The sequence below is a fragment of the Athene noctua genome, unplaced genomic scaffold (assembly GCF_965140245.1).
Source record: "Athene noctua unplaced genomic scaffold, bAthNoc1.hap1.1 HAP1_HAP1_scaffold_31, whole genome shotgun sequence".
NCBI classification, from domain to species: Eukaryota; Metazoa; Chordata; class Aves; order Strigiformes; family Strigidae; genus Athene; species Athene noctua.
In genome coordinates, this window is record NW_027437536.1 from 1,022,653 (window position 1) to 1,048,703 (window position 26,051).

Sequence of the window (26,051 nt, forward strand, 5' to 3'; positions counted from 1 at the left end):
GCTCGCCCCGCCGGCTGCAGCCCCCGCCCGGCGGGGCTTTGCCGAGGGCGAGGTGACAAGTCGTCTGGAGACGCCGGGCAGCCCGCGCTCGAGTCAGCCTCGCTCCAGAAGCTGCCTCTCCTCTTCCTCCTGCTTCTGGTTGTCTTCCCGACGGCCGCTCTGCCCGAAGAGAAGAGGCCTCGCAGTTATTTTGCCGGCGGTCTCTGCTCCCCCCCGGCGGCAGCTGAACAGGATCCGCTTCCAGCGCCGGATCCGCGGCGGGAGCTGCGCAGGGGCGGAGGGAGGCGATGCCCGCGGCTCCCTCGTCCTCGGCAGAGGAAGGCTGTGAGGCTGCCGAGGGAAGAGGCTCTTCCTGTTGCAGGGAGTGCGATTTTCGGGCAGGTGAGGGCTTTCCCCCGCGCGCTGCTGTCCGCGGAGCCGTTTCGCGCTCTGCTTCTTCCGTCCCTCGCAGACAGGGGGGGTTGTTCCGCGGCGGCGGTGAGAACATCCCCGCGGGAGTGAAACGGCCCCGGCCTCGGGTGGCTGCGGGCGGGGCTGTGCCGAGGGGCCCGTCTGGCCTTGGAAGGGTTTCATCTTGATCGGAAGCTTTGTTTAGGGGGTACGGAGAAGAACACTCTGTTATTACTGATTTGTGTCCGCCGCGGTTCTTGGGCTCTGCTGGCTGTGAGGAGCAGCTTGCTTTTCCTATTGACCCCCAGCTAAGCCTTGTGGAAGCAGCGTGAGCAGGAAGCAGGGCGTCTCTGGGTGTGAGTAGAGCCCAGGTGGCTTTTAGGAAGGAACTGTAAATCCTGGGCGCGCATCCCTAGAACGTGAGAGCATGGCTTGTCAGTGACAGGCGGCTGGGTCCGGTGCGTGAGACCTGCGAGCAGTGTCAGCGCTGAGGATGCAGGATACACGACCGGCAAGCAGAAGCGCTACAGCTGGCAGTCGCTCCTTCGGTCTTCCCAACAGCCTGCTTGGTGGTGTGGGCTGGGAAGGGTATTTCTGAAGGACTGGGGTGACCCAGTTGCCGCCTAGGATGTGCTGGCGTTACCGAGTACAAAGATGCTCCTCAGCCAACTCAGGGTATTTCTCTGCTGAGCTGCAGGGGTGTGAGAGGGGAAAGTAGTTGTAGTGCTGCAAGGGGATAAAATCTGGTTTCGAGCTAGTTGAGCGTTGGGATTCACGGGCGGTGCTGTGCTGTTAGAGGCTGTTTTGGGAGGGATAGCTTCTTTTCGGTGTTGCTGGTTTCCTCCCGAGGAAGATGAATATTCAGCTTGGTTACACGTGTTTTACATGTCTTTGTGTTGTTGAAAACGGGCGCTTCTGTACACTGCGAGACTTGTGCTGTTTTAGTTTTGGCTGCTTATGAAACTTTGAGGTTGTGGAGAATTGATGCAGCAGTTACACAGTCCCAAACAGAGATGGAGGAGGCACTGTTAAATTAAGCTGAACATCCTAACGTATGAATGATTTTCCTTCCTGAGTATTTGCCTCAGACCTGGAGTCTGGTGTTGGGTCAGTATTGTCTGACAGTGAACAGGAACATCTGCCTGTTCCCAAAGAGGATCATGGCTTGAACTGCCGTCTCAGTGATACATAGATGGAGTATACTTGGTGTGTGTGCTTCACGGGAGCAGAAATAACAGGGAAGTACCTACTGTCGCTTCTGTTACTTGTGTCGCAGTGGCGGGAGCTCAGAACTGTGTGCATGTAGAGGTACTTGTGTGTGTATGTGTACAAAATGTGTGTATATAAAATATGCACGGGTGTATATGTAATATGTAAATAGACCCTTTTTTTTCCCAGCTCCTGACTAGTGTGTGCCTGTGCACAGCTCGACTTGCTTCACATCTCCAGTCCCAAGGATTTGCTGGCTGTGATGCAGCGGGACGAAATTACTGTGACGCAGCTCTACCGAAACTGTGGTAGGATGCAGGTGTGTTAAGAATCTCTCCTCCTGCTCGACCCGTTCCGCCCTGCACGGTGGGGTTTGTCGATGGTGGTGGGTGTCCAGCATGTGGGTAAACTGAACTTACTGCCTTAAAGCGAGGAGCGCTGCTGCGTAGTGCAGGGGCACTGTCTGAGCAAGCAGTGGTGAGCGTGACTCAGCTCCGCTTCCTGAGAGAATTGAGGCCTCGGCGCGCGGGGAGGTTGGATGAGGAACGGGGGTGGAGGTACTGGGATGCTGCAGTTACTGGAGTAACATCTGGGGAACCGTCCGCAACAGGAACCCCTCAGCTGAGCTGAAGTAGCCTTTTGCCGCTCCTGGTGCCGCGTATCCTTCTCCTTCGTCTCAGCGCCTGGCGCTCTATTCCGTCTCTCGCCCCGAGCCGGTGGGGAGGGCTGTGGTGGGGGGAGATGGCCACGTGGGTGTGTGGCTTCCTCAGCAGGGACCTCGGGGGCTTTCGGAGAGCCCCAGGAGCTGCTTCTGTCCGCTCTGTACCCGCGGTGTCCCAAGCGGCTGCGGAGTGTGGCTGCTCAGCCTCCCATTTCCTGCTTTCTGCGTGACACGAAACTCGTAGTATTGGTGTTCTTCCTTGTGCCAGTGGAGAGGAGACGTAGTGAGTTGCTTTAGGAAGTCTGTGAACCTGAATAGCGCTTCGGGGACAGCTGAAGTTGCTCTAGTAACTTCTGATCCTCTTGGCTTTTGCTGTGGTTTGGCCCTTCTCCTTTGCACTTGAACCTCCAGTGAGAGGTGGGAGCGGTGCTACTGCAGTTACTGCAAATGCCATATTTAAAATGCCTTTGTGTTCAACGGTGTATGCAGACATGGAGTCATTAGACCACTAGTGTGATGGTTTAATCCGTTTTTTTTGGTAAATGGTGAGATAGAAAACTAGTGCCATCTGTGTCTGTGCATGGTGAGCTGCAGGAGAACTTCCCTGCCACGGGGCTCGTGCTCTGTGTGAGATCCTGTTAATTTTCAGGCTGCTGACTCGACTTTGCTCTGCTGCTCTTAATGAGTCACTGCAGAACGTGGATGGTCGTGCCCGTGCGTGATCAGTAAGCCCGTGCGGGCTCTGCCTGGCAGGCAGGGTGCTCCTGCCTTTGGACAGCTTCTAAATTCAAAGCCTTGATGGAGAAAGGGCTGGACATCTGTTGGTTGAGTGTTGCTGCTTCAGGACAGCATGGGATGCCTGGGCAGGTGCTTCCTAATGCCCTGTGTGGGGTCAGGGATAACGTGTATGTCCAGGCCACTAGCACTGTGAAACTAGTCGCTGCTTCTCCGACTGTATACGTACAGTTTCTGCACTTCGGTGGCGTATCAGGGTGCGCTCACGCTGCCCCCGAGTGGGCACGGTGCTGCAAAGTACTTGAGATGGTACCTGTGGGTCTCGGTGCTTAGCCAGTGTCCTGACAGCCGCTCAGATGCTCTCTGTGCTGTGTAGGGTGTGTGTCCGCACCTGCATTCATGAAAAAGACAAAAAGCAGTAAGAAGCCAAGCAAAAACCCCCGCCTACAAACTAAACCAGTTCTACTGTGAGCCACAGCAGTTGGGAGTTGCTGTGGTTTTGCTTGTTCCCGGTGCGTTTTTGTTGCGTGTTGAGACAGGGCAGATGATAACCAGCCCGATTTTCGGTGCTTTGGCCAAAGTCCATCCTGTTTCACATTTCGAGGTTTGGGTGTTTTAGTGCCTCTCTAAGACTGATCCTAGCCATCCGGCTTTTCAAAGCCCCCATCCAGGGAAACCTCCAAAAACCCCACGTTCTCCTGAAAACTGCAGGTCTGCAGAGGACATCTGTCTTCGACCGGCTGGGAGCCGAGGCGAAAGCGGACACGGCCACAGGAGGGAAGGTGAGAGGATGTGGGTTTTCAGCTGCGGCTCCGTGTAGCCGTCGCTCTCGGCAGCTGGGCCAAACCCCACCGGGATCCCGGCATCAGGGTCCTCTCCCCCAGGATTATATCGGGATTTGCAGCCTCCCGCTCGCCGCGGAAGGGCTGAAGGAGCCTTGAAATAACGGGGCAGTGGTGGGGAAACCCCTGGGAAAAGCAGGAGGGAGCCACCAAAGGCAAGTGGATCCCCAATCCCTGGGTGATCCTCATCTGCGCTGCTATTTTGACCCCTTTAATGTGGGGGGGATACAGGAGGTTTTTTCTCTCCTCTGGAGCCAAAAAGCTCAGCACGGAAGTCTTCGGGGTGTAAAACAAGTTGCAGACTCAGCCCCTCGAGACAAATCCGAGGGAATATGATGTTATGGGTGATGCAGAGACCTGCTTTATAGCCTAGTCATTAATTGCCGCAGGCAGCATTTTGCATCGTTACATCCCAAGAGGGCTGGTATCCATCTGGTCTCCATCCCAGGGGCAGAATTCGGGGGGCAGAGGGGCAGGGGAGGGTAAATGGGGGTGCGGGTGCTGACGGGCTCCTCTCACCTTGTCTCCCAGCCCGTGGGGGTCTTCAGCAGACTGGGCGATGCCTTGGGGACCGATGGGGACAAAGCCACCGAGAGCGACGACGACTGCTCCGTGCTCCAGTACGCTGCCGTCCTAAAACAACTCGCCAAACCTCCCCCTAAGGAAAGCTCTGAGCCGGGAGGGACCGTCAAGGCGAAAGCCACCAGTTCGGAAGCCAAACCGGTCCCCGTCACCGCAGCCACCCAGCGACCGGGTCGCAGGAACGCCGCCGGTAGCCGTACGGCAACAAAACCGTCACCGGCGGCGTCTAAAATCCCGAGGCTGTTCACCCGTGTCATGGGCAAAGGTGAGATACCCCACACACACCCCGGTTCCATTTTTGGGGGGGTCCCATGGTTCTGGGGGTGTGTGTGTGTGGAATCAGGGTGTCTGGGTCCCTCCCTGACCCCCGACACCCCCCAGTTTACATCCAGTTCCTGATGTCGCGGCCGGACAAGGAGAACATCATCAGTTACCTCGAGCTCCTGGAGCAGTGCCTGATCCACGAGGTACAGGGGGGGCTGCGGGGACTTTGGGGGGCCTGTAGGGCTTGGGGGCAGACTATAGGTCTGTGTGACCCCCCCATGTGCCCTCTTCCCCCCGCAGGCGTTCACAGAGACACAGAAGAAGAGGCTCCGCTCCTGGTGGTGGCAGGTCCAGAGGCTGCTCTGCACCTTCCCACTCGGTGCCCGTCGACAGCTCGCCCCAGGCCCTGCTCGCCCTCCCCCAGGGTACGTCTTGGGGGGGGACACGGGCCCCCCCAAACCTTGGCGGGGGGGAAGACAAAACCTTGGGGCACCCCCTGAGTGGGGGGTGGAACCTGTGCTCCCCCCCTCCCCTCCACACCCCCCATCCCACTAGGGCGGGGGAAGATGTTCTGGTCGTGGTGTGGGAGGTTTGGGGGGTTCAGAGTGCCTGGTCCCCTCCCTAGGAGGGATGGGGGGGTCGGGTACAAATCTTGGCCCCCCCTTACCCCAGTTTCCGTTCCGCCCCCCCTCAGAGCGTCCCCTCCCCGGCACGGACCTGGAGATCAGCCCCACGCCTGAGTCGCTGTTCAGCATGGTGGAGCAAGTGCTGGGCGGTGAGGGGGGGCCGGGGGGGGCAAAGGGACGTGAGAGGGGTCCGGGGATGTGGGGGGGGTCCAGGGACAGGGTGGGGGCACGGGGGGAGACAGAGCCATGGCAGGAGGGAGTATGTGGGACACACACGGGGACAGGGTGAATTTGGGGACACGGGGGAGGATGGGGAGCACGGGGGGGGCGCTGGGGGGGGCAGGAAGGGATTTGGGGGAGGGGAGGGGTGTAAGGGGATGTGGCCCCCCCCAAGTACCCTCTGACACCCCCCATCCCCCCGCAGATGGCTCAGACAAGACCTCACCATCTGATGGCGCCGACCCCCCTCCCCAAATAGGGGGGTCCCCAGCATGACCCCTCCCCCCATGACCCCTCCCCCCATGACCCCTCCCCCCACTCCACGGGGAGGTGTCACCCCCTCCATGACCAGTCTCGCTCGGTTCCACCCCCCCCACCCCCAAAATAAGCGGCGGGGAGGGGGGGTGGGGATTAACACAGACACCCCCTGCCCCCCCTTTACCCCCTCTCCCCCATTTTTGTCGGTTTTCAACATTTTTAACAATCCCCAAATCTTTGCGGTTTTGATGGGTTTTTCAGTTTTTATTCCTTTTCTCTTCATTACTGTATCAGTACCCCAAATGATATTAACGTATATTAATACGCATTAATAATATCATTATTATTTACAGCCCAAACTGAGGGACACGGCGATGCCCCCCCTTCCCTCCCCTCCCCCAGGGTGGGGATGCCCCAGGACCCCTCCCCCGTCGGTACAGCCCCCCGCCCCCCCTTTGTACCCGCAGCGCCGCGGCCCTTTGCGATAGAAAACGTTATTTTAGACACAAGTTGTTAGGAATAACTTTAGTTCCGGCTGTGGCTACTAACCCTGACTACGTTATTAAAGAGAAAACCAGAAACACCCCCCAAAGTGCCTGGTTTTTCCCCAAAACGGGGAGGGGGGACACGCCGCTCTGTCGCTGGAGGAGTCGGAGGCGTCGCTGGGGCTCTCGTCGTCCTCCGAGGCCTCGCTGGGGTCAGGCGGGGGCTGTGCGGGGTGCCCCCCTCGCTGCCCCACCCGGACTCTTCCTCCTCTTCCTCTCCCTCCTCCTCGTCGCTGTTGCTGCCCAAAATCTCCTCCCGGTCACGAGCGGCCCAGGCGGTGTCACTGCCCCCCCCGGCGGTCCCCCCAGCCACCTTCCTCCTCCTCATCATCTTCGGCCTCATCCTCTTCCTCGCTGAGGGCCGAGCCCCCCCACCCCGCTCGCTGCTGCTCCCGGAGCCTTCGGCCCCCTCCTCCTCCTCCTCGCTGCCCTCTCCCCCTTCGCTCTCGCTGCCTTCCTCACGCTCTTCGGCTGGAGGAGGAGGAAGAGGAGGAGGGGAAGAGATTATGGGGGAGGGCGTTGGGGGGGCCCCCACCCATTCTGCCCCCCCGGGTCCCCCTGTTTGGCTGATTAGGGATATCGATTAACCTCCGACAGCAGAGGGGAAAGAGCCGGCGTCTTCTGCTGCAAATAACTCCAGAGTGTGGGGAATAATACAGAGCCCACGGAGTGAGACAAGGGAGAGCAGTGCAACCAGGAGAGCACAGGGCAACGCCTCAGAGCATCCCTGCCCGAGAGAGAGCACAGGGGTTAAGGCAGATCCCTCAGCCCTTGCCCCCGCTGCCAGCCCCCAGCCCCGCGGGCAGCCCCGGTTCCAGCGAGGGTTTGCAGAGCCTGGCCCGGGCAGGGGGAAATCCTACGCGGTGCCTCCGCCCGGAGCTGAGGCCTCCAGAGGCGCTGGGAGCGGGCCCGGCCTTCTAGCCCCAAAATCAGCCCGGCAGGAGAGCCGGCGCCTTTGTTTGGAGCGGGAATATCTGGTTTGGCTCTCACAGGAGATTGCCCCCGAGCCTGGCCAGGGCTCAGGGGAGAAGCTCAGGGGTTTCCCTGCTCATCTCTTGGATCACGCGCAGGGTCTCACGGGTACGGCAGCGGCACGAGCCCGCGGGACGTCTGCCCAGCCCCCGTCCCCACCCGCCACGGCACCGGGCGCTCCCAGCATCAGCGCCAGCCCAGGGCAACGCGCGCGGCCGGTAACTCCACGGTGCCGGGGGCCCCCGGCAGCCGGGAACAGCGTGGCCGCCCCGATGGCAGCGTGGTCGCCGGGAGCGGCGTGGAGCAGAACCTGCCTGGCAGAGCGAACACCTCGTCCCACGCCGAGGTACAGCCGTGGGGGGGCTCCTGGGCGTGGGTGCTCGGGGACACCGGGTGCTTGGCGCCTTTGTGTCCCCCCGGTGCTTTGGGGCCCTGGATGCTCGGGGTCCCTGGTGCCCCCGTACCGCGAGTGCCCAGAATCCCGGGGTGCTCAGGGTCCAAGGGGTGGGGATGCCACCCATGGGGGCCTGTGGCAGGTTCCCCCCCAGTGAAAGCAGCTTCTTGGCTGCTGAAGCGTAGCAGCTCCTGGCTGCCTGTTCTCGGGGCTTGGCGGTAACTGGGGCCTTTGGCTAACGGGAGCCGCTGTTGGCTACAGGTCAGAGTCACCTGGCTATAAATGGAGTCCCCTGGGAGCCCTTTGGAGCTCGTCCCCTGGAGCAGCAGCTGCGGTCGAGGCCTCTCCCCTGGGGTCGGGACGCTGCCCAAGGAAACTCCTCGAGGGGCCCTGGGTCGGGACGCTGCCCTGAGCAAGTCCTCGAGGGTGAGAGCCCTCACTTGTCAGGTGAGCGAGAGAGCGTTTGGGGTTGCCCTTAGACCCCAGAAAGTCGATCTGCTCTCCTCTCACAGACATCCGCACCTGTGATTCACCGAGAGCTAGTTAATGGTGTTAATAATTTTTTATTGTTGGTGGTTGTTGTTTATCTGAGAGCCTCTGTAAAGGTGCCGCTCACCCCCCCCATCCTTCTCCCCGCAGGACGCTCCGGTGACGCGGCGCGACCCCAAGCGGCCAAGCGCCATCCCTGTCCCCAAGGATGGGCCCCAGGGGACAGACGGGGACTCTCCCACTGTGCCTGGCACACTCCTCCCGGCACAGAGCCAGGAACACCCGCATCCCTGCTGAGCCACCGCGGCAACCCTGGCAAACCCCCCGGCAGAGAAGAGCTGCCCAGAGACCCTCCTCTTCCTCACCTTCAGCCACCCCGACCAGCAACACCCGGCTCCACGCCGGGAGAGAAGAGCGGAGCCAGGGATGCCCCAGGATGTGCTGTGCCACACGCTCTCGGCACCGGTTTTCGCAGTGATCCCCCAGTAAATGGTTTGCCGACAGCCAAGCGTTTCCTCTGACTCTTTGCCGGGGTGGGTTTGGCACCGCCGGGACTCGAGGGGCGCCCGGCTTCCCTCCCGCTGCCGGCACGGCATTCAGCAAAGGCCCGGCGCTCTCCATCGCCGCGGCGCAGAGGGCCCCCTGCCTCGAGAACAGCCCCGCAAACTCCACAAAAACTCGGGCTGCCGCGGTTGGAGGGGGCTGTGCTCTTCCTCCTCATCCTCCTCCAGGCCCGCGGGGTGTCCCAGGGGTCCCTCTGTCACCTGTGTAGCGAGGGGACACGGCGGGGGGGGGGGGGGGGGGGGGGCACACAGCGGGAGGAGGGGCTTGGGGACACCCAGGGGGGCTTGGGGACAGTTGGGGAGGGTGGGGGATAGCAAGGGGCATCCGCGGAGCCCCTGGGACAGTCCAGAACTTCTGGGGACACTTGGGGACCCCCAGGAAGCTCTGGGCATGGTCAGGGACACCCCGAGAGCCCCAGGGACCTTTAGGGACCCCCAGGGATGTCTGAGGATGCTCAGGGACGCCCAGAGAGCCCCAGAGACACTCGGGGGCAGGCAGGGAGTGCTGGCCGGGCCGAGGGTGGCCAGGGACAGCCAGAGGGCCCCGGGAACAGACCCGGAGGCCTAGAGGTGGCCGAGGATGGCCAGCGACAGCCGGGGAGCTCTGGGAACACCCAGCGCCAGTCAGAGACCGCCGGCGCCTCCCGGGGAGGGCGGGGGACCCCCGAGGACAGACAGGCCCAGGCGCGGGGCGCCCAGAGAAGCCCGGGGACAGGTGGGCACCGCTGGGGACACCCGCGGAGCCCCGTGCCCCCCCTTCCCGCCCGCCCGTCCCCTCAGGACCAGGTTCAGCCCCCTCGCGGCCCCACCTGCTGCCGCCGCAGCCGCTCCCGCAGCACCGCCTCGGTACCGCCGGTGCCGCTGGCGGCCCGGCCCGGCCCGGCGGGCTCCCAGGGCGCCGCGGAACTCACAGGCCGCCGCCATCTTCCCGCACCGCGCGCCACAGGGCGCACGCGCGGCCGCCGCAGCCAATCCCCTCCCTCCGCTTCCAGCCAATGAGCGGCGGCGGGGCGGGAGGAACGGGGCGGGAACAAGACGGGAGGGGCGGTGACTGACGGCCGGTCTCCAATGGCGGTGCGGCTGCTGGCCAATGGCGGCGGCGGGGAGGCGGGCCCGGCGGCGGCAGAGCCAATGGGAGGAGGAGGCGGAAGCGGAGGCGGGGTGTAAGGGCAGAGCATGAGCGCGGCCGGCGCTGAAGCCGCTTCACTCTCCCCCCGCCCCGCAGTGGGGTCCCGGCTCAGCACCCCCCACCCCCGGGGGTCCCGCTGCAACCCTCTCTCGGCCCCGGGGGGGCATTTAACCGCCCTTTCCCCAGCCCTGGGGGGCGCGGGGCCCTGGTTCATCCCCCCGGCTGCACCCACAGGCCTTTATTGACAACTAAACCTCGTTCCAACCGCCGACACTGAGCAGGGGAAAGGGGTGTGGAGAAAGAGAACGGGGGGACACAAAGAGAACGGGGGCAGCAGGGGGCGGGGGGCACAGGAGGGCCCCCTCAATCTTCCATCAGTTTGCCGAGGAAGTTGAGCCTGAAGATCCTGTACCTGTCCTCGAAATCCATGTGGACAATCCCGTACTCTCGGTTCCTGCAGAGCAGGGTCCCGGTGTATTCACGGTGCATCCCCAGGATCACCTTGACCTGAGGCAGAGGAGGGGTGCAGATGGGGGGAGAGTGAGCCCTGAGGAGGGTGGTGGGGGGTCCCAGCAGAGCTGGGGTAGCACCTGAGGGGATCTAGAAGGTCCCCAAAGCAGCACGTGCTGGTGGGAGCAGTGTTTGGGCGGCCCAGGACAAAGGGGGGGCTGGGGGGGCCCTACCTTGTTGCCGCAGACGGGAGTGACAGGCTCCAGGTGCCTGCTGGAGATGCTCAGCACTTCCTCGCTGTCCCTCAGGTAGACAGCGCACATCCCGCCCTACAAAAACAGAAAAAGAGGGGGGGAAATCAGCATCACCATGTGTGTTACCCCCTCACAGCCCGAAAAGCACCCCGAATTGCGGCGGGGGGGTCTCACCATGAGTCTGCGGATGACGCCGGTCTGTCCCACCACCTGACTGTCCGGGTAGGTGTCACGGACCTTCACGTAGATGTTGGTGGTCACCCAGTCGCTGGAGCTCTGCTCGATCCCCGAGCCGGGGGTGTGGGGGTTGTACCGCCGCAGGGGGGGGGCTGTAGGGGTCATGGATCTGTTGACCACCGGGCTGGGGCTGGGGCTGTCCTGGGGAGAGAGAGAAGGCAGTGTTGGGGTGTGTAGGGGGGCTACAAGGAGGGTTTTGGCGGTCGTAGCGGGGCTATGAGAGGGTTTGGGTGTCGTAGGGAGTTTAGGGGGGAGTAGGGGGCTACAAGGTGGGTTTGGGGAGTTGTAGGGATTTTAGGGGGGTTATGAGGGGATTTTGAGGGGGATGCTTGGTGGGGGCCTGTGGATGCAGGTCAGGGATTGGGGATGCTCGGGGAGATTCCCCCTATTTTGCTGATTAGGGATACCAATTAAACTCAGACACCAGAGTGAAAAGAGCAGGAGTATTTTGCTGGGGAAAACCAAATAATGTAACAGTGCAATACAGAAAACGTGCAGTAAGAAAAGGCAGAAGAGTGCAGCTAAAGCAACGAGAGGAAAATATAGGGAAATGCGTCAGATCATCACTACCTGAGAGTCAGAGCAGCAAGTACAAAAGATCCTTCTCCAGATGGATGACATCTTCCAGCCCCGCGGGCAGCCCCGGTTCCAGCGAGGGTTTGCAGAGCCTGGCCCGGGCAGGGGGAAATCCTACGCGGTGCCTCCGCCCGGAGCTGAAGCCTCCAGAGTCGCTGGGAGCGGGCCCGCCCTTGTATACCAGAGATTGACAAGCCAGAATAACTGGCACCTTTGTCTGGCCCAGTAAATTTCATGTTATCATTTTCCTGTTGCATTCCACCCAAAGCCTGGCCAGGGCTCGGGGGGGAGAACAGAGGAATATCTACCAAGCCGGAATACGTGGGTCCTCAGCCTTGAACAAGGATGCGAAAGGAAAGTTGGATACTTTGTCTCGTGACACATTCCGTACAGATTATATCTGGTGTCTAAGCTGCCTCTTTCCCTGGCGAGTTTCCCTGCTTTATTAATGACCACATGCTAAGGTAGAGGCTTCAGCCCGGGGCCTGTTGCTCAGGCTGCAGCATTTCAGTGCTTGAGCACTGTTTACACCAGCACAGGCGGGTGGTGATACCTCAGTGCAGCACCCACGAGCACGGTGGGTATCAGTTATCACATCTACAGGATTCACCTACGGGGCAGCTCTGCCCTGGGCCGCTTGCCAAGCCTGAGCACTTCACAGGTGGATGCGGGGCAGGGATGGGGGATGCTCGGGGGGCCCTGGGGATGCAGCACAGGGAGATGGTAGCGCCAGGATGCCGAGGGTCTCGGGGGAGCGTCACCCCCCACGAGCTCGTCTTACCGGCACGTGTCACCCCAAGATCCGGCATCGCCCCGGAGGGCCGAGCTCTGCCAGAGATTGAAGAGGAGGAGGAAGATGAGGACCGAGAGGCTGAGGAGGACGGTGGAAAGCAACGTGCTGCGGGAGCACTGGGATGGAGAGGGGCCGTCAGTGCCCCGAAGTGAAGGAATAAATTCACTGACGGGGTTTAAAGGCTCCGCCGAGACTGGTGGCACCCAGCAAGGGATGGCACCGGGTCCAGCTGGCACCGAAGCCAGCCCCCGCAGAGCAGGGGAGTTTCCTTCGGTGGGAAGCAGGTGGGATGTGCCCCCCGGTCCTCCAGTGGGTCCAGCTGGGGTGCGGTGACTTGTGGAAAACAGACTCTCCAACACGAATAGAGTTACACAGCAGGGGTGGTTACTCCAGCGCCGGGGTGCAAGGGGATTTCTCCACAAAGCCTGCCGCAGGCAGCTGGCATCCCTTGCTTACTTCATCAAGTTGTTTAGAGAAGTACGACACTGCCCTTCTATCTGGTCCCAATTTTTGGGCCAGGACCCCTGGGGCTATTCCCCGTTTCTCGAGGGAGAATAACCAGACAGCTGAGTGATGTCTGGTTAACCCGGAGCAGGGGCATCCATCAGCTGCTTCTTCAGCTGACGGAATGCTCTGAGCGCCTCTCCATGCCGAGTGAGGGTTTCCGATTTGATTTTAATAGCTCACCGAGGGATTTTTTGTACCAGGAGTCCGTAGTTACATACCCACAGGCGACACCTCCGGGTCGTTCCTAGGATCGCGCAGAGCTCTTTAGCTGGCTGTGCCCGAGGGCTCCGACAGGGGCCTCTGGCCTTGCAGTCCCCAGGGTCCCTTGCCCAGCCGTGACCTCGGCTCCAGGGCAGGTTACTCGCTGCTGAGCTGCTGGAGCTTTCTGTGGAGAGACTCGATAGCCATTAAGACCCCAAATTTAATAAACTAATAGTCCATGTTATGCACATTTCTTTAGTCTCTGTGGCTGTTAAGGAATCATCTACATACTGCAGGACCCCCGATTCCATGCGGCCGCTCCCATTGCTCCAGGTCTTTAGCTACTTGGTTTCCAAGAAGAGTGGGGCTATTTTAAACCCCCGGGGCAGCACAGTCCATGTTAATTGCATCTTCCTCCTGGACTCCATCTTTCCTCATTCAAATGCAAACAATCACTGACTTTGGAGCTCAAAGGCAAGCAGAAGAAGGGGTCTTTTAGGGCCAGCACGGTAAACCAAGGCAATTCCGGTACTCATCTAATTAACAGTGTACATGGGTTTGCTACAACAGGATGCAGATCTCCTCCCCTCCTCTTGCTATATGCTCTCTGTGCTCTGTCTAACAAGGTCTCCACATTCCAACTCTCTGGCACTTTCAGCTTTTACAACTTCTTTCGAATGCCCCGTGCTGACTGCCCTATAAATAACGACACTAACTGTTGTATTCCCACCCCTGACCCTGGATCTAAGGGGTGTGTCGCCTCACGGTACCCGCAGCTTACCCAGGAATTCTGAGGGAGTATCTTTAGGTCCCTGCCGAAGGGCATATAGGGCCGAGCAGTTCATTGCTTTCGGTACAGCCCGCTCCATGCCCCTGACACTCCAATCTCCATCTGCATCCACAACCTCATATGGGCTCCTGTGTTGGGGTTCCAGCACGGGTGTTTTATTAGAAACTGGAAATGCTTGGTCACCCCAACAGTCGCTTCGATACCCCTTCGCTGCACTTTTCCAAGGTGCCAGATGGAAGGAAGTGAACGGGACTTTTACCCTGGCAGGGCCCATCCAGCCCTAGGGCCTCTCTCAGAGGAGCCGGCACCGCCGCTCGCTTCTCCCGTCTCTGTCTGCGACACGGGGCTGTGAGGGGGGAGCCTAGCTCTGGCTCCTCCAAACTTTCACCCTCCTCCTGCCGGCTTCCTACCGGCGGTTTATAGTACTCTGGGAAATCTTTATTTTGGCCCCTTTTTCTCTCCCTTCCTTCATATTTTCTCTGTCCGGTGCCAGCACCAGTGGGTCTCATGGGGGTGCCAGGCCACGGTCTATTTGATATTCAGGATGGTCTCGGCGGGTGAGAAACATGTCTGCATAGGAGACTTCATCCCAGTTCCCTCCCTCCTTAAAACAGCATCAATTGCAGCAGGGTGTTATCACTCAAGGTCCCATTCAGGGGCTATTTTCCCCAACGTTACATTTGTGGATAACAGGTGAGGGGGCACCTTTACACCGTGTCACGGTGGGGAAAACGGCACCGAAAGATCCCCCTCCCGAGGGGGAAGGAAGGACTTAACTCGTTATCCCGCTCCTTAATTAGTGACATTAGTTACTCGCCTGCGCTGAGCTTCCCCATCATTATCAGAGTTGTTTCTAGGAGGGTGGTGGTGTCCCAACCTGTGCTGTGGCTATCGTGGTGCACCTCACTCTGGGCCTGATTAATCAGAGCTCATAACGAGGGGAGACCTCGTTAAGCCAGGTCTTTCCTCGCTGCAGGATCCAAAAGAACATGTTGGTGGATCTGAACAAGGAGATGATGAATGAAGTGGGCATCACAGTGGTGGGAGACTGTAAAAGGAACAAGCCTTAGAAAACTGTTTTCTCTCAGGATATTATTAATAGCAGGAATAATTAATAAAGTGACAGTGGTTTAGTGGCTTCATTAATAGAGCACAGGTGCTCTAGGAACAATACCGACAGTTTAAGCAACTTAGAAAAGCTGAGCAATGAAAAGCTAGGCATAGATTAAGAATATGTCAAACAGAACATTTTGAGTCTTTTCTCAGAAGTCTAAAAGTGAACGATGATGAAGACTGTTCAGAAGATGAGGAACCACGATGAGCGGAGACTGCATCCGTGAGCAGCGGTGTCCGAAGAGGAACTGGAACGGAACGATGGGAACTCGGCGAAACTGTGGAATACGGTGGACTTCTGAAATGGATGATGAACTGAGAGCTGAAAGTTCCTGGAAAATCCCCAGAGACTCTTGGTATTGTATGTTGTATCGTATCTAGAGAGGGCGCTTTTTGTGAGCTGTGGCCACTCCCTGAGGCGATGGCCCAGCTCTGAGCTGTTAATAAAGCCAGCCCAGAGGTACCCGCAGTCTGGGGAAACCCTTTAACAGAACTGGCCACCCCGATGGGACTCTGGGACACAAGAGAGCAAGAGTCAGGTATTCCTCTGGACAAAGCCGTTGCCCATACTCAAATTGCCGGCCAAGGAATGAGAGGTGAGTTCACCTAAGAGACTTGGGCACGGGTAATTCCAGAGAGAATTATACTGGGAAACTCTCGTGCTGAAATTTGCAAAGAGAGAGATAAAAGAGATGTACAGAAGATGGGGACAGTACTCAGCGTTGAAAGGGGGACGCCCCTTGCTGAGGTTTCAGAAAACTGAGGAAAGATACCTTTGGCACAATCCTCACAGAAAAGGAAACTGATGGAGGAGGGCCAATGGATGTATGGCCTCCGAAAGGAACAGTCAAACCCCACCAGTAAAAATTTCTAAGAATAATTTTGGAGGATTCTGAGAGTCAAGATACTGATTATTGGTATAGTTGGTATAATAGAGGTCAGCAAAGAAAGAAAAGCTCTTGGATAAAAACTAAAGGGAGTTGACTTCCTGCAGCTCCTGAAGCTGAAGCAACTGAATTCCCTTTTAGAAGTGCTGGCGTGTGCCCAAGGCGTTTGGATTCCAGCCCAAAGCCTGGAGCGGGCCCTGGGGCAGGCGCCGCCGTCTCTCCAGTAGCAGCAGCGATGGGACACGAACCTTGGAAGCAAGGTGCTTGAGTCACCTGGCAAGCAAAAATGCCTCGCTTACGGGCTGATGCTGGAAAACGTGCTCCGCTGTTATTGGGAGTTGTCACTGATTACACCCCTAACTGGAATGATATGCAAACTTTATGATGAGAACGATTTCAAGCAGAGAAAAGAGAAAAGACTTTCCAAAAAGGCAAGAGAATAACTAATTGGACAAAGGTTTTGGAATGCAACGAGCACCCAAGTGATTACTGGGGCCGGCTGAAGGCTACTTTAATTATGGGGGTATGACCCGTGACCATTTCCAAGAGCCACCAGCTATTAGTGTTTTTGTAGAAATTGATGCCAGGCTGGACAGGGAAAACGTTAACTAAAATCCTTAGCATTGCTGCTTTTGTTTTTGATGGGAGAGATGAAAGCAAAAGCAGCAAGAAGAAAGGTTAAAAGTTGAGAAAAAGGCAGAGCAAAAAGAGAAAGAAAAATTGTGTTGCTGGCTGCAGCAGTTACCCAAACCTATAACCCAAGGGGGAGAGGTCGGGGGTTTCCCCGAGGCAGAATCAGGGGAAGGGGCGCGCGAGGCAGAATTCCTCTTCTCTCTCCATATGCTAATGGTTCAGATGCTTCTGCCGTGGGAACTGGGGACACATGCAGAGAGAGTGCCCGCCGAGACCCGTGTCTGCACAAGAGCATCTGCACCTGCCAGACCTCCTCGACCTCATCACAGCGAAGAAAATGATAGTCATCTTCTCTGGGAACTGCAGGAACAACGGGCCCCCGTGGAATCAAGGTAGATGAGCACGGTCAGATTTCTGCAGAGGTAAAAACTGCTTTGGGGTAAATCTGTGATCTCTTCCAGTTCCCCTACTGGCCCTTTGGGCCTGTACTGAATTTTGAAGTTCCCCACATTTCAAATGATAGTACGGGCAGTAGTAGGGGAACAGATAAAATATTTATCTACCCCTTTGACGAGACCTTTTGCAGGAATTTGGTCCGTTTATCTCCTTGGCTCCAACAGAGATTCAGTTGGTTTTAATGGGCTCAGAAATAATTGAACTGGGAGGTCAAACCCCACATGATGTGAATGAGACACGATTTGAATTGGCTGCAGTTCCCAGAGAACTCTGAAATAAGTGGGATGGTTAACACTGGCTGAGCCAGTTGTGATAAAAACAGAAGGAGGGAATCCTCCTTCCATTTGGCAATATCCCATTATAAATGAGGCCATTCCCAGTATAGAAAACCAAACTGTACGTTTTTTCAGAAAAAAGAATTTTGAGGGAATGTCGTAGTCCTTTTAATACTCCAGTTTTACCAGTTAGTAAACATAGAGTAGATAAAGATGGAGATCCTGAATATAGATTTGCTCAAGATCTCCGAGCTGCAAATGAACATGTAATTGCTTCACACCCTGTGGTACCAGATCCGAGTCTGATTTAACACAGATCCTGGGCACAGTATTTCACGGGGCTTGATCTTACAGGAGCTTTCTTTAGCATCCCAGTCGCGGAAGAAAGCCAGTCACTCTTTGCCTTCCCGTGGCAAGGGAAGCAGTTAACTTGGGCTAGGTTACCACAAGGATTTACTAGTTCTCCAACAGTATTTTCTCAAATTTTGAAAAATTATTTACAAGATCTGTCTTTTTCAAATAAGTCTGTTTTGATACAGTATGTTGATGACCTGTTATGGGCAAGTAAATCTAAGGATGACTGTATTAGAGACACTGAATATCTGTGTATCCGACTTGTTAACAAGGGGCACGGTGCATCTCTGTCCAAATGGCAGTTTTGCAAACAGCAAGTGAAATATCTGGGATTCATCCTAAAGCCAGGACTTCCTGATTATTCAAAACCTTTTACATTGTATTGGGATGAAAGTAAAGGAACTGCGAGAGGGGTGGTAGTACAAACTTTAGGACCACATGAACGACCTGTTGCTTATTTTTCTTCTATATTGTAATTTTTCTTCTTCATTGGTAATGCACACAAGAGAAAAACCAGGGAAACAAGCAGACAAAGAGCAGGTCGGGGTTTCCTCACATTTTATAGCGGTACAGCATTTCTAGGAGCTCAGCTATAAAAACCCCCTAGAGACTGGGATGTTATAGACATACGTAACTTCACAAAAAATGTGCAAAGTTCTGAATGAGAAAAATGCATTAGCGAGCTGCCCTCCCATCAGTGTTACATTTCATGTTTATTTGCATCATTTCTCCTCCTGCCTGTTCTCATGTTTTTTTCTCAATTTCTGTCTTACTCTGCCTACGTGCAGATTTGCATTTTCCTTTGCTGTTAAAATTCTCCAGTACTTTGCCCGGAAGTTCTTTTCAGAGGATGCTCTCCTCAGATTTCAAGACAATAAATCCACCAGAAACAGAGCCCGAGGGACTCCGTACCAACAGATATTACAGCTACACTACCTGTCTGCTTTACCTCAAAACCAGGGACAAGGGACACACGGAGAATGTCACCTGCTGGGATAACAGGCTGCCAAACTCATCAGTGAAGGCCAAATTCGCAGCTTGGCCGTGACGCCTGGACCATAATCAGGTCTGCATTACAGGTTCCCCTTATCAAAGCTGGCTGTGGGCTGATCTAGCCACACGACTTTCACTGAAATAAAAGGATATATGTGCACTTAAATATGAGCACATTTTATCTGGAGTTTTTCTTTTTACATTTGAAATCCACTATAAAGAATACATTTCCCTTTGTAATCACTAACACGCTTTTTAATCTCTTTTTGTACTCGTCCCTGCTGGATAGCCTCCTTAACTCCTCCCTTTACACTTCATCCCCTGCAACAGCTCCCAGATTCTCTGGGAATTATTTCCACTCGCCTCCCCAGTAAGCGATCAGCTGCACAGGAAAACATTTGGTGTGGCATCATTCAGATTGAGAACACATCCTTCACCAAGGACACCCTCCTCAGTCACTCCTTCATGAGGACACTGTGTTGTCCATAGCTTTTACATGTGAAGAGCAATTCCTGAACACCAAGAACTTTGGAAACCTGAACAAAACAAACAAACCAACCCCAGATGCTGCTTGACCAAAAAGTTTTGGGAGGTGCCAAGAATACCAAGGACCCAATCAGTCCCCTACGGAGTAAAAATTAGCCTAGTGTCCTTATCTATTCAAATGCAGCATCTTACGACACCACCCACGGGGTTTCTAACAGTATCAGTTCTGACAACGAACCTCTATTAAGTTGCCAAAAGCAAACGTTACATCACGTCACGGAGGTCAAGTCCTTCTGGAAATATCTGTTTAAGACTTTAGGAGCTGCACTCACAAACATGCTGCTTTAAACTGGAGTAACAGAGGTGACAGCGTAAGTTCTTACACGTGTCAAACTTCCTCAAACGCAGTGAGCGTAGATGTAAACTACAGCTGGAGAGAAATTCCCTGCCAGCAGTTGCATACTGCGCCTGTCACTGGCAGGCAATTACATCTCTTCTCCTGATGCAGCGTAGATCACCTAGTTGTACCTCCCACAGTGCTTCAAAAGGGCAGGCGGGGGGATCACAGCAACCTGCAAGTTTAAGGACTTGAGGCTGCTGATGAAAAAGTACCTAATAAGATTTATATCAGAGAGACTACAGGCAGGGTTGAGAGATTCAGAGTTTCAAGGAGCCACAGAGGGAGATTTTAAAGAATTCTCCTCCTCTACTTCCTACTAGAAGGAAATAATTTGGAAGCTATAACTTGGTCTCTATCACAGAGCAACCCGACTGTTGTGCATAAACAATTTATATCCGCTCTACACTATGAATGAGAAAATGACATAATTAACGTTCTTTCTTAGTACGTCATCTGCAATGAGAGAAAACAGACACCGATTATCCAAAGCGTTAAAAATCTCTCAGTTCTGTAGTAGTCCTTCAGCAGTCGATGCACTGTGATCTGAGTTTCATTGTTAGCACAGAAATTAAATGCTGCCTAAGAGAGAAAAGACTAAAATTTTGCTCTGGATCCTCAACATTTTCTTATCTGTCTGTTCTAAAGATTCTCAGTCATTTAGGGGCCACAGGTCAGACTGCATTTCTTAATTTCAGCTTCTCACCCCACAAGTACCTTACAAAGCAGTATGCACTTTAATGCCTTCGCCGTCATTATGCTACTGTCCAATCACTATTTTCACCCTTACAGACTCACAGGCAGATACTCACTGTGGCCATGTCCAACCATCTACATTTGCTGTCCCCAGAGGCTGTAGGAAGAGCCAGGCTTCCTAATCCCTCCTAATATTCTTCAGATCAGTCTTCCCTTTCAAAACAAATGCTGTATCTGCCAATAGCACTTTTCCCAGGACAAAACTAAAACAATAAAGAAAAAAGCACAAAACACTCGCCAACAAAAACCCCACCTAAAATAATCATAATTTTAAAAATCTCAATCGTAACGGCGTGCTTCCTCACGATAAGATGGGGCAGCTTCCTCCAGCGCATACAGGGAAATGGGATTAATGGTTCGCCAAGAAGGGGAACTTAAGAGCCAAAGAAATTATTGTAGGTAAACACAAAATCTAAAGACTGCAGCTTCAGTTACTGATTCACCGGGTAAGAAGACGCGCAGCCAGAAGCATTTAAAGAGAGCACTGAAGAGTGGTTTTTATCCTTTCTACCTTTGCTCTCCCACAAAACAAGGTGGTACGGAAAGGACATCCCCCCCTCCACGGTCACATAAACCCCGTCCTTGAACAGCTATCAGCAGCTTTAGATGATCCAGCTGAGCAAGACGTCAGTCACGTCAGGGCATGTCATCCGCACCGGTACAGCTGTTTAAACCACGGAATGGATGCAAGTGGTATCTGCCACTCATCTTCCTCGCATCCTTCAACAGAAATGCTACTTTCCAATATAATTACAGTTTTAAAGGCATTCAAAACGCTTCTATGCAAAGTAGAATTGCAAAAGTCTTTAAGAAGTATTCTTTCAGTTTTCCACCTATCATGAGAGGGTATGACAAAGACCACGAGGGGATGGGAAGGAAAAAAAAAAAAAAAAAAAGATAAAATTGTTCTCTCTTTTACACCACTCTGTCCTGAACTTCGGTCATGCCTTACCTCACCTCACACCTTACCAATTCGGAGTACGACAGAAAGGCTATCAAAATTTAAAGTGAGACAATCAATAAAAAGAACGGAATAAGCTTAAATTAGGCTTTCTATAGCAAAGCATGGGAAGGGAACTGGGGAGAAAAAAAAATCATTAAATCACACAGAAATTTCAGTGGAAATTCATTTAACCTTGTTAAGAAAAAACACACACGGGGTGAAAAAAAGGACGGGACAAGTAGCATAGCAATACCGTTAAGCCAGCAAAATAATCCTGCTAAAATCTCCTGCCCAACCTCACGAATTAAATGAAGTCCAACTTTATAAGGGGACAGAAAAATATAAGCAGTCAGAAAAGAAACAGAAATTTAGCAGCAGCCTACACTCCCCGGATAAAACTGACAATTTGGTCACATCTCATTTATGAGAAAGAACAAGATTACATTTAACCACTTTTTGACAAGTACTTACCCACTTGCCCTGAAACTCACAGGAGAAGTTCAATAATTTTTGCTTCATACTATGTTCTATCACTCACACCTAAAAATAAAACTGATCCCTTAATGAGCTGTTCTTCGATAAATATTTCAGTAGTATATGGAATAAGCTTCTCTATAAAAAGTGACTCTAAGTTGTGCTACCCCTAAGACAGGTGTATTTTTAAAAGCTACCAACATCCGCAAACTTTCGACATTTCTCAGCGATACTCACGGATACTGATTAAAAGAAAAAAAAGAAAAAAGGAAGTTTCGGCAATAAACTTTTTCAGATTACAAATTAATCTTCTCACTAAAGCTGGAAAATGCGGCTCTACAGAGAGGGTTTTGTAGTCACTTAATCACAGATAGGAAACGGAATTTGTTCTCAAAAAGAGCAGCCTTCCCAGCTGACATGGTCCAAAACTATCGAGACTTTAGTAAGCTTAATTAAAAAAAATTAAAAATACTGGCTTCCAGAAAAAGTGTCCTTTCCCACACAGGTCATTAGAAAGCCCCGGGCGATCACAGCACCCTCGGAGCAAATGCTAACTCCCGAGCAGAAGCAGACATCATGCCTGTATTTCAAAAGGGACGGAGAGCAGCGTGCCTTCCTTTCCACGGAGACAGCAGCTTGCCACTACAGGAGAGGTTGAGTGCCATAGCTGAACAGACTCCCACTCCCCCCCCCCACACACACCCCTTTTTTTTTTTTTTTTTGGCCAAAGAAACAATCTCAAAGCTGATCAGCTTGGATAACTCACACTAGAGCACGTATGAAATTAAGTATTTTGCATACAAGCTTCACGAAGCAAAGACAAGACACACTGACAGTTAAGCTAAGCCCCGAGCTGCTCGCATACCTATGAACTGCACACACTGCCTCCACCAAGATGGCTCACACGCAGAGCCGGGTATTTCTTCAAGTGCTTTGTTAGACTGAGCTCGGTGTGAGATTCTGCACAGAGCAGGAAGAGGCGTCTCGATAGAATGAAGGAAGACAACCCATGTGGAGTTCTAAAGCGGAGTTCTTGGTTCTGCTGAAAGGTTTTATCTCTTTAGACAAACAGTACATTAATATTGGTAGAAAACTGCTGAACTTTTACGTTATCAGAAGCTCAAACCCGTAATCAATGGAAGTTTCCAGTGGAGCCTCCGAAGTGCAGGTTTGTTCAGACTCCAACTTGTTCACTGTTCTGGGGAACATCGCAGAGCTGCATCACAAAGTGCGCATCAGATGAACCTGTTATTAAAAATAACGACGAATATGAAAGCAAAGGAGAGTTGCCTGTCATCTGACAGCAATGAAAGATAAAAAAGCCTCATTTGCCTTATCTGCTCACAAAGAACATTCAATGGCGATAAAATCCTATGACTTTTCCAAAAGTCAGTCTCTGATAAGAAGCACGACTTAAAATCTTTTTCCTTCTCAATGCCCACAAACTTAGCTCTGGCACACCCACTGTATTTCTGATTCCTCTGCCAGTTTCTTTCCATTCCATCACCGTGCTGGCTGGGGGGCTGGGGGGGTGCGTGTTCTTCATACCGAACCTGCGTAAGCTGAAACACAATGACACCAGACCAGAGCAGGTGTTTACTCGTCCGAACATATTTGATTAACATTTGCTTGAAAAAAGTCAGTGAAGAGTGAGCTCAAGAGCGAAATAAAAATGTCTACAGCGGGTTTACCCAACTATTGAGGAATGGAAGTGTTTGAACAGTGCGAATTACGCCTTCTCACTGAAAAGTTCCTTCCACGATCATTCTGCATTTCCTGTTCAGGTTACCACTGTGATTTCAAAACCGTGAACCAGAGGCAAAGCACACCGACGGCGAGTATCCTAACGCTGCCAAAAACCAGGGCTGTTTTTAAAGAAGGGGCAGGCGGGGCCGGGCGGGGAGGAGCAGGCCGGGCCCTGCAGCGCTCAGAGCACCGGCCCCGCGCCGGCTGGGGCTGCCCCGGCGGAACGGCGCCCCCTGCTGGTCGGGGGCTGCCCCGGCGGAACGGCGCCCCCTGCTGGTCGGGGGCTGCCCCGGCGGAACGGCGCCCCCTGCTGGTCGGGGGCTGCCCCGGCGGAACGGCGCCCAGCGGCTGCCATTTCCTGTGCGCGGGCGCCGGGCCCGGCCCAGGCGGCGATGGTGCCGGTGCCGCCGGCGGTGGGGCAGCTCCTGCTGGCCCTGCTGCTGCTGCTGGTCCTGCTGCCGGCGCAGCAGCTCTCCTTCTTCCTGCAGGCGGTGCTGGTGGTGGTGCTGGTGGTCCTGCTGCTGCTGGTCCTGGTGCTGGGGCCGCCTCCGGGCCGCCGCTGAGGTGGGGGCTGCCCGCCCGGGTGGGCCCCGGGGGCCGGGGCCGGGGCCGGGCACAGAAGTTGCGGCCGTGCCAGGCTTAGGGCGCTTCCCTGCGCAACCGCGTGTTTTTCACCAGAGAAAGGCGTGTTTTTTCCCGAAGGAAAGGGGGTTTTCCTCCCAAGAAAGGGGTGTCTCCCCGCTGGCGGGGAGCCGGGCGCAGGGGACAGGCGGGGCGAGGCGAGCGGAGGGCGGGAGCCCAGGGAGCCCGCGGCGCGTCCAGGGCAGGGACAAGTGGCGCGGGCCTGCGAGGCGGGTGGGTGCCCCCCTGCTCCGCCCGCCTCTGGAAGAACACCTCCATCTCTCTTTTAACTGTAGGCATCTCCTCGTGTTTGAGAAGCTGTTCTCATCGGTGGAGACAGAGCCCGGCACAGGTAACGAGGAGCGGGTTTTAAACCAAATCAGCGTGATCTTACGCTTGAGAATAATTTAATTCTTGTCTTTCTTTCCCCTCCCTCAAGTTGAAGATGTTCTGTTCTGCCCTGTTGAAGATGCCGAGCTTCGCCCACCGATGAACTCGGAGATTTGATTTTATTTTGATTTGTTTGATTTTATTACCCTGCCAACCCCCAGTACATTCCAGTTACCTGTTGGCAGTTGATGTTGATAAAAATAAAAGTTGATTTAGATTTCAGAATTGCAAGTACTATTGTTCCTTTCTAAACTAAAATCGGGTATTATTTTCTGAAGCGTCAAGAAGAATTGTCCATCCATCTGTTTGAACTGCAGTTGGGTTTTCTTGAATATTTGGGAGGCCAAAAAAATAAACAGGTGGAGGGTTAAAGTATTTGCCGCTGACTGCAGAACGCTGTAGGGGCAGCTGGAGTCCTGTGGGGGCGAATCCCCTGCTCTCGGTGAGCGTCTGGGGCAGCTTCAGGGAAGCTTGACATGGTTCAAAGCTGCCGGTAGGTCCTGCCAGGTTTTGTGTAGCCGGGCGGGACGATGTGGGATGGGGAGAGTGAGAAAAAGTAAAAAACCCGCAAACAACGAGGAGTTTTCGTGAATGGGGGGTGCAGCAGGGGGAGGGAGAAGCCTGGGAGTACCAGAGTTTGCCTTTTGTATTTGGGCTGCTGGCTGCTTGGTGTGGGCATATTCGTCAACACCTGCGTCCCTCTGAGCCCGTTGCAGGAGGTAATGCTGCTTCTCATCTAATTCCCCCGCTGGAATTTGGGGAGGGGGACCAAACTTACTCTTTATGGAACAGCTTCTTCTAATGAAGGGGTTTGGGGATGTACGGGGAACAGGTAATGCTCCTTTAGGTTCCTACCCTGGCATTCTGCGACTCAGTCAGTGTTTTATTTCCTATCGTAAGGTGCGAAAGTTAGGAGTGTGCTTCTGAGGTTAACTAAACGTTTAGTTGTACTAGCGTTTTCTTTCCTGCTCTGAGCTCTGATCCTTTCCTTTGACTTACGAAGTGGAAAGCTGTCTGATACAATGCCATGTTACTGGAACTGACCCAGTTTTACAGTGGTTCAGATCCCGAGTTGTAACTGGAAAGACGCTGCTTCTCTCAGCCAAACCAAACCCCGAGTCTTGCATGTGAAAAGAGCAAGGGGTGTGCCAGAGCTTTGGCCTCCTTGTGTTAAGAAGAGGAAGAAAAAGAACACCAAATACACACTAAAATTTGTGAGGAAAGATGGGTAAGAAAGGTCTGCACGCTGCTCACAGAAGCTGGTAATCCAACTGTTAAAAGCGTCCGTCGCAAACTATTCCTCTGGGGTATGTTACCTGCCCCGATCCGTTTCATGAATTTTTGGAAGAAAACAAGAGCAGGCTTACCGACGCAACCGAAATCACGAAGATTGAAAGCTTAAGGTAGGGCATTGCTTGCCTCAACAGCAGTGCAACTGCTTTGGTTTAACTTTGGGACGTTACAAGCCATCACCTACTAAAAGTGACAGTTAATAACTGGTCCCTTCTCTCCACACTTCTTAGAATGTCAGTAGACGTGAGGACCTCTTGAAAATGAGTCGTGGGCTAATGCAGGTTCTAGCAAACCTGATCTTTGTAAGGTAAGTAGGTGGTGTGTAAATGGAGTTTGTTTCTACCTGGACGTAAAAGCCTTAATTCTATGCAACCATCTTCTTAGGTGTTTTCTTGACGTTGAATTATGCTGTGGGTTCTCTTCTCTTAAGATCTCTTTAAAAACTGCCGGCTTTCCTAAAGAAAATGCTCGCTTTGTGTGAGCAAGTTTAAATCTTTCTGCACTTCAGACTTCAGTTAAATTATGCAACCATCGGGGTTTTTAACCCT

At 54.1% G+C, this 26,051-nt stretch overlaps 1 protein-coding gene across 1 annotated transcript; it reads left to right on the forward strand.

The window, feature by feature from the left end:
• Nucleotides 1–1,018: 1,018 nt before the first annotated feature.
• LOC141974078 (uncharacterized) lies at nt 1,019–5,448 on the forward strand. Its single transcript, XM_074933330.1, has 7 exons — nt 1,019–1,036; nt 1,912–1,918; nt 3,656–3,777; nt 4,369–4,684; nt 4,801–4,886; nt 4,984–5,108; nt 5,378–5,448. The coding sequence occupies exons 1-7, from the start codon at nt 1,019–1,021 to the stop codon at nt 5,421–5,423; spliced, it is 720 nt and encodes a 239-aa protein (XP_074789431.1). The 3' UTR covers nt 5,424–5,448.
• The last annotated feature ends 20,603 nt before the right edge of the window (nt 5,449–26,051 follow it).

Coding starts and splice junctions, on each gene's coding strand:
- LOC141974078 (XM_074933330.1), top strand. Junction 4,887..4,983: donor AGCAGTGCCTGATCCACGAG/GTACAGGGGGGG, acceptor TTCCCCCCGCAG/GCGTTCACAGAGACACAGAA. Junction 5,109..5,377: donor CCTGCTCGCCCTCCCCCAGG/GTACGTCTTGGG, acceptor GCCCCCCCTCAG/AGCGTCCCCTCCCCGGCACG.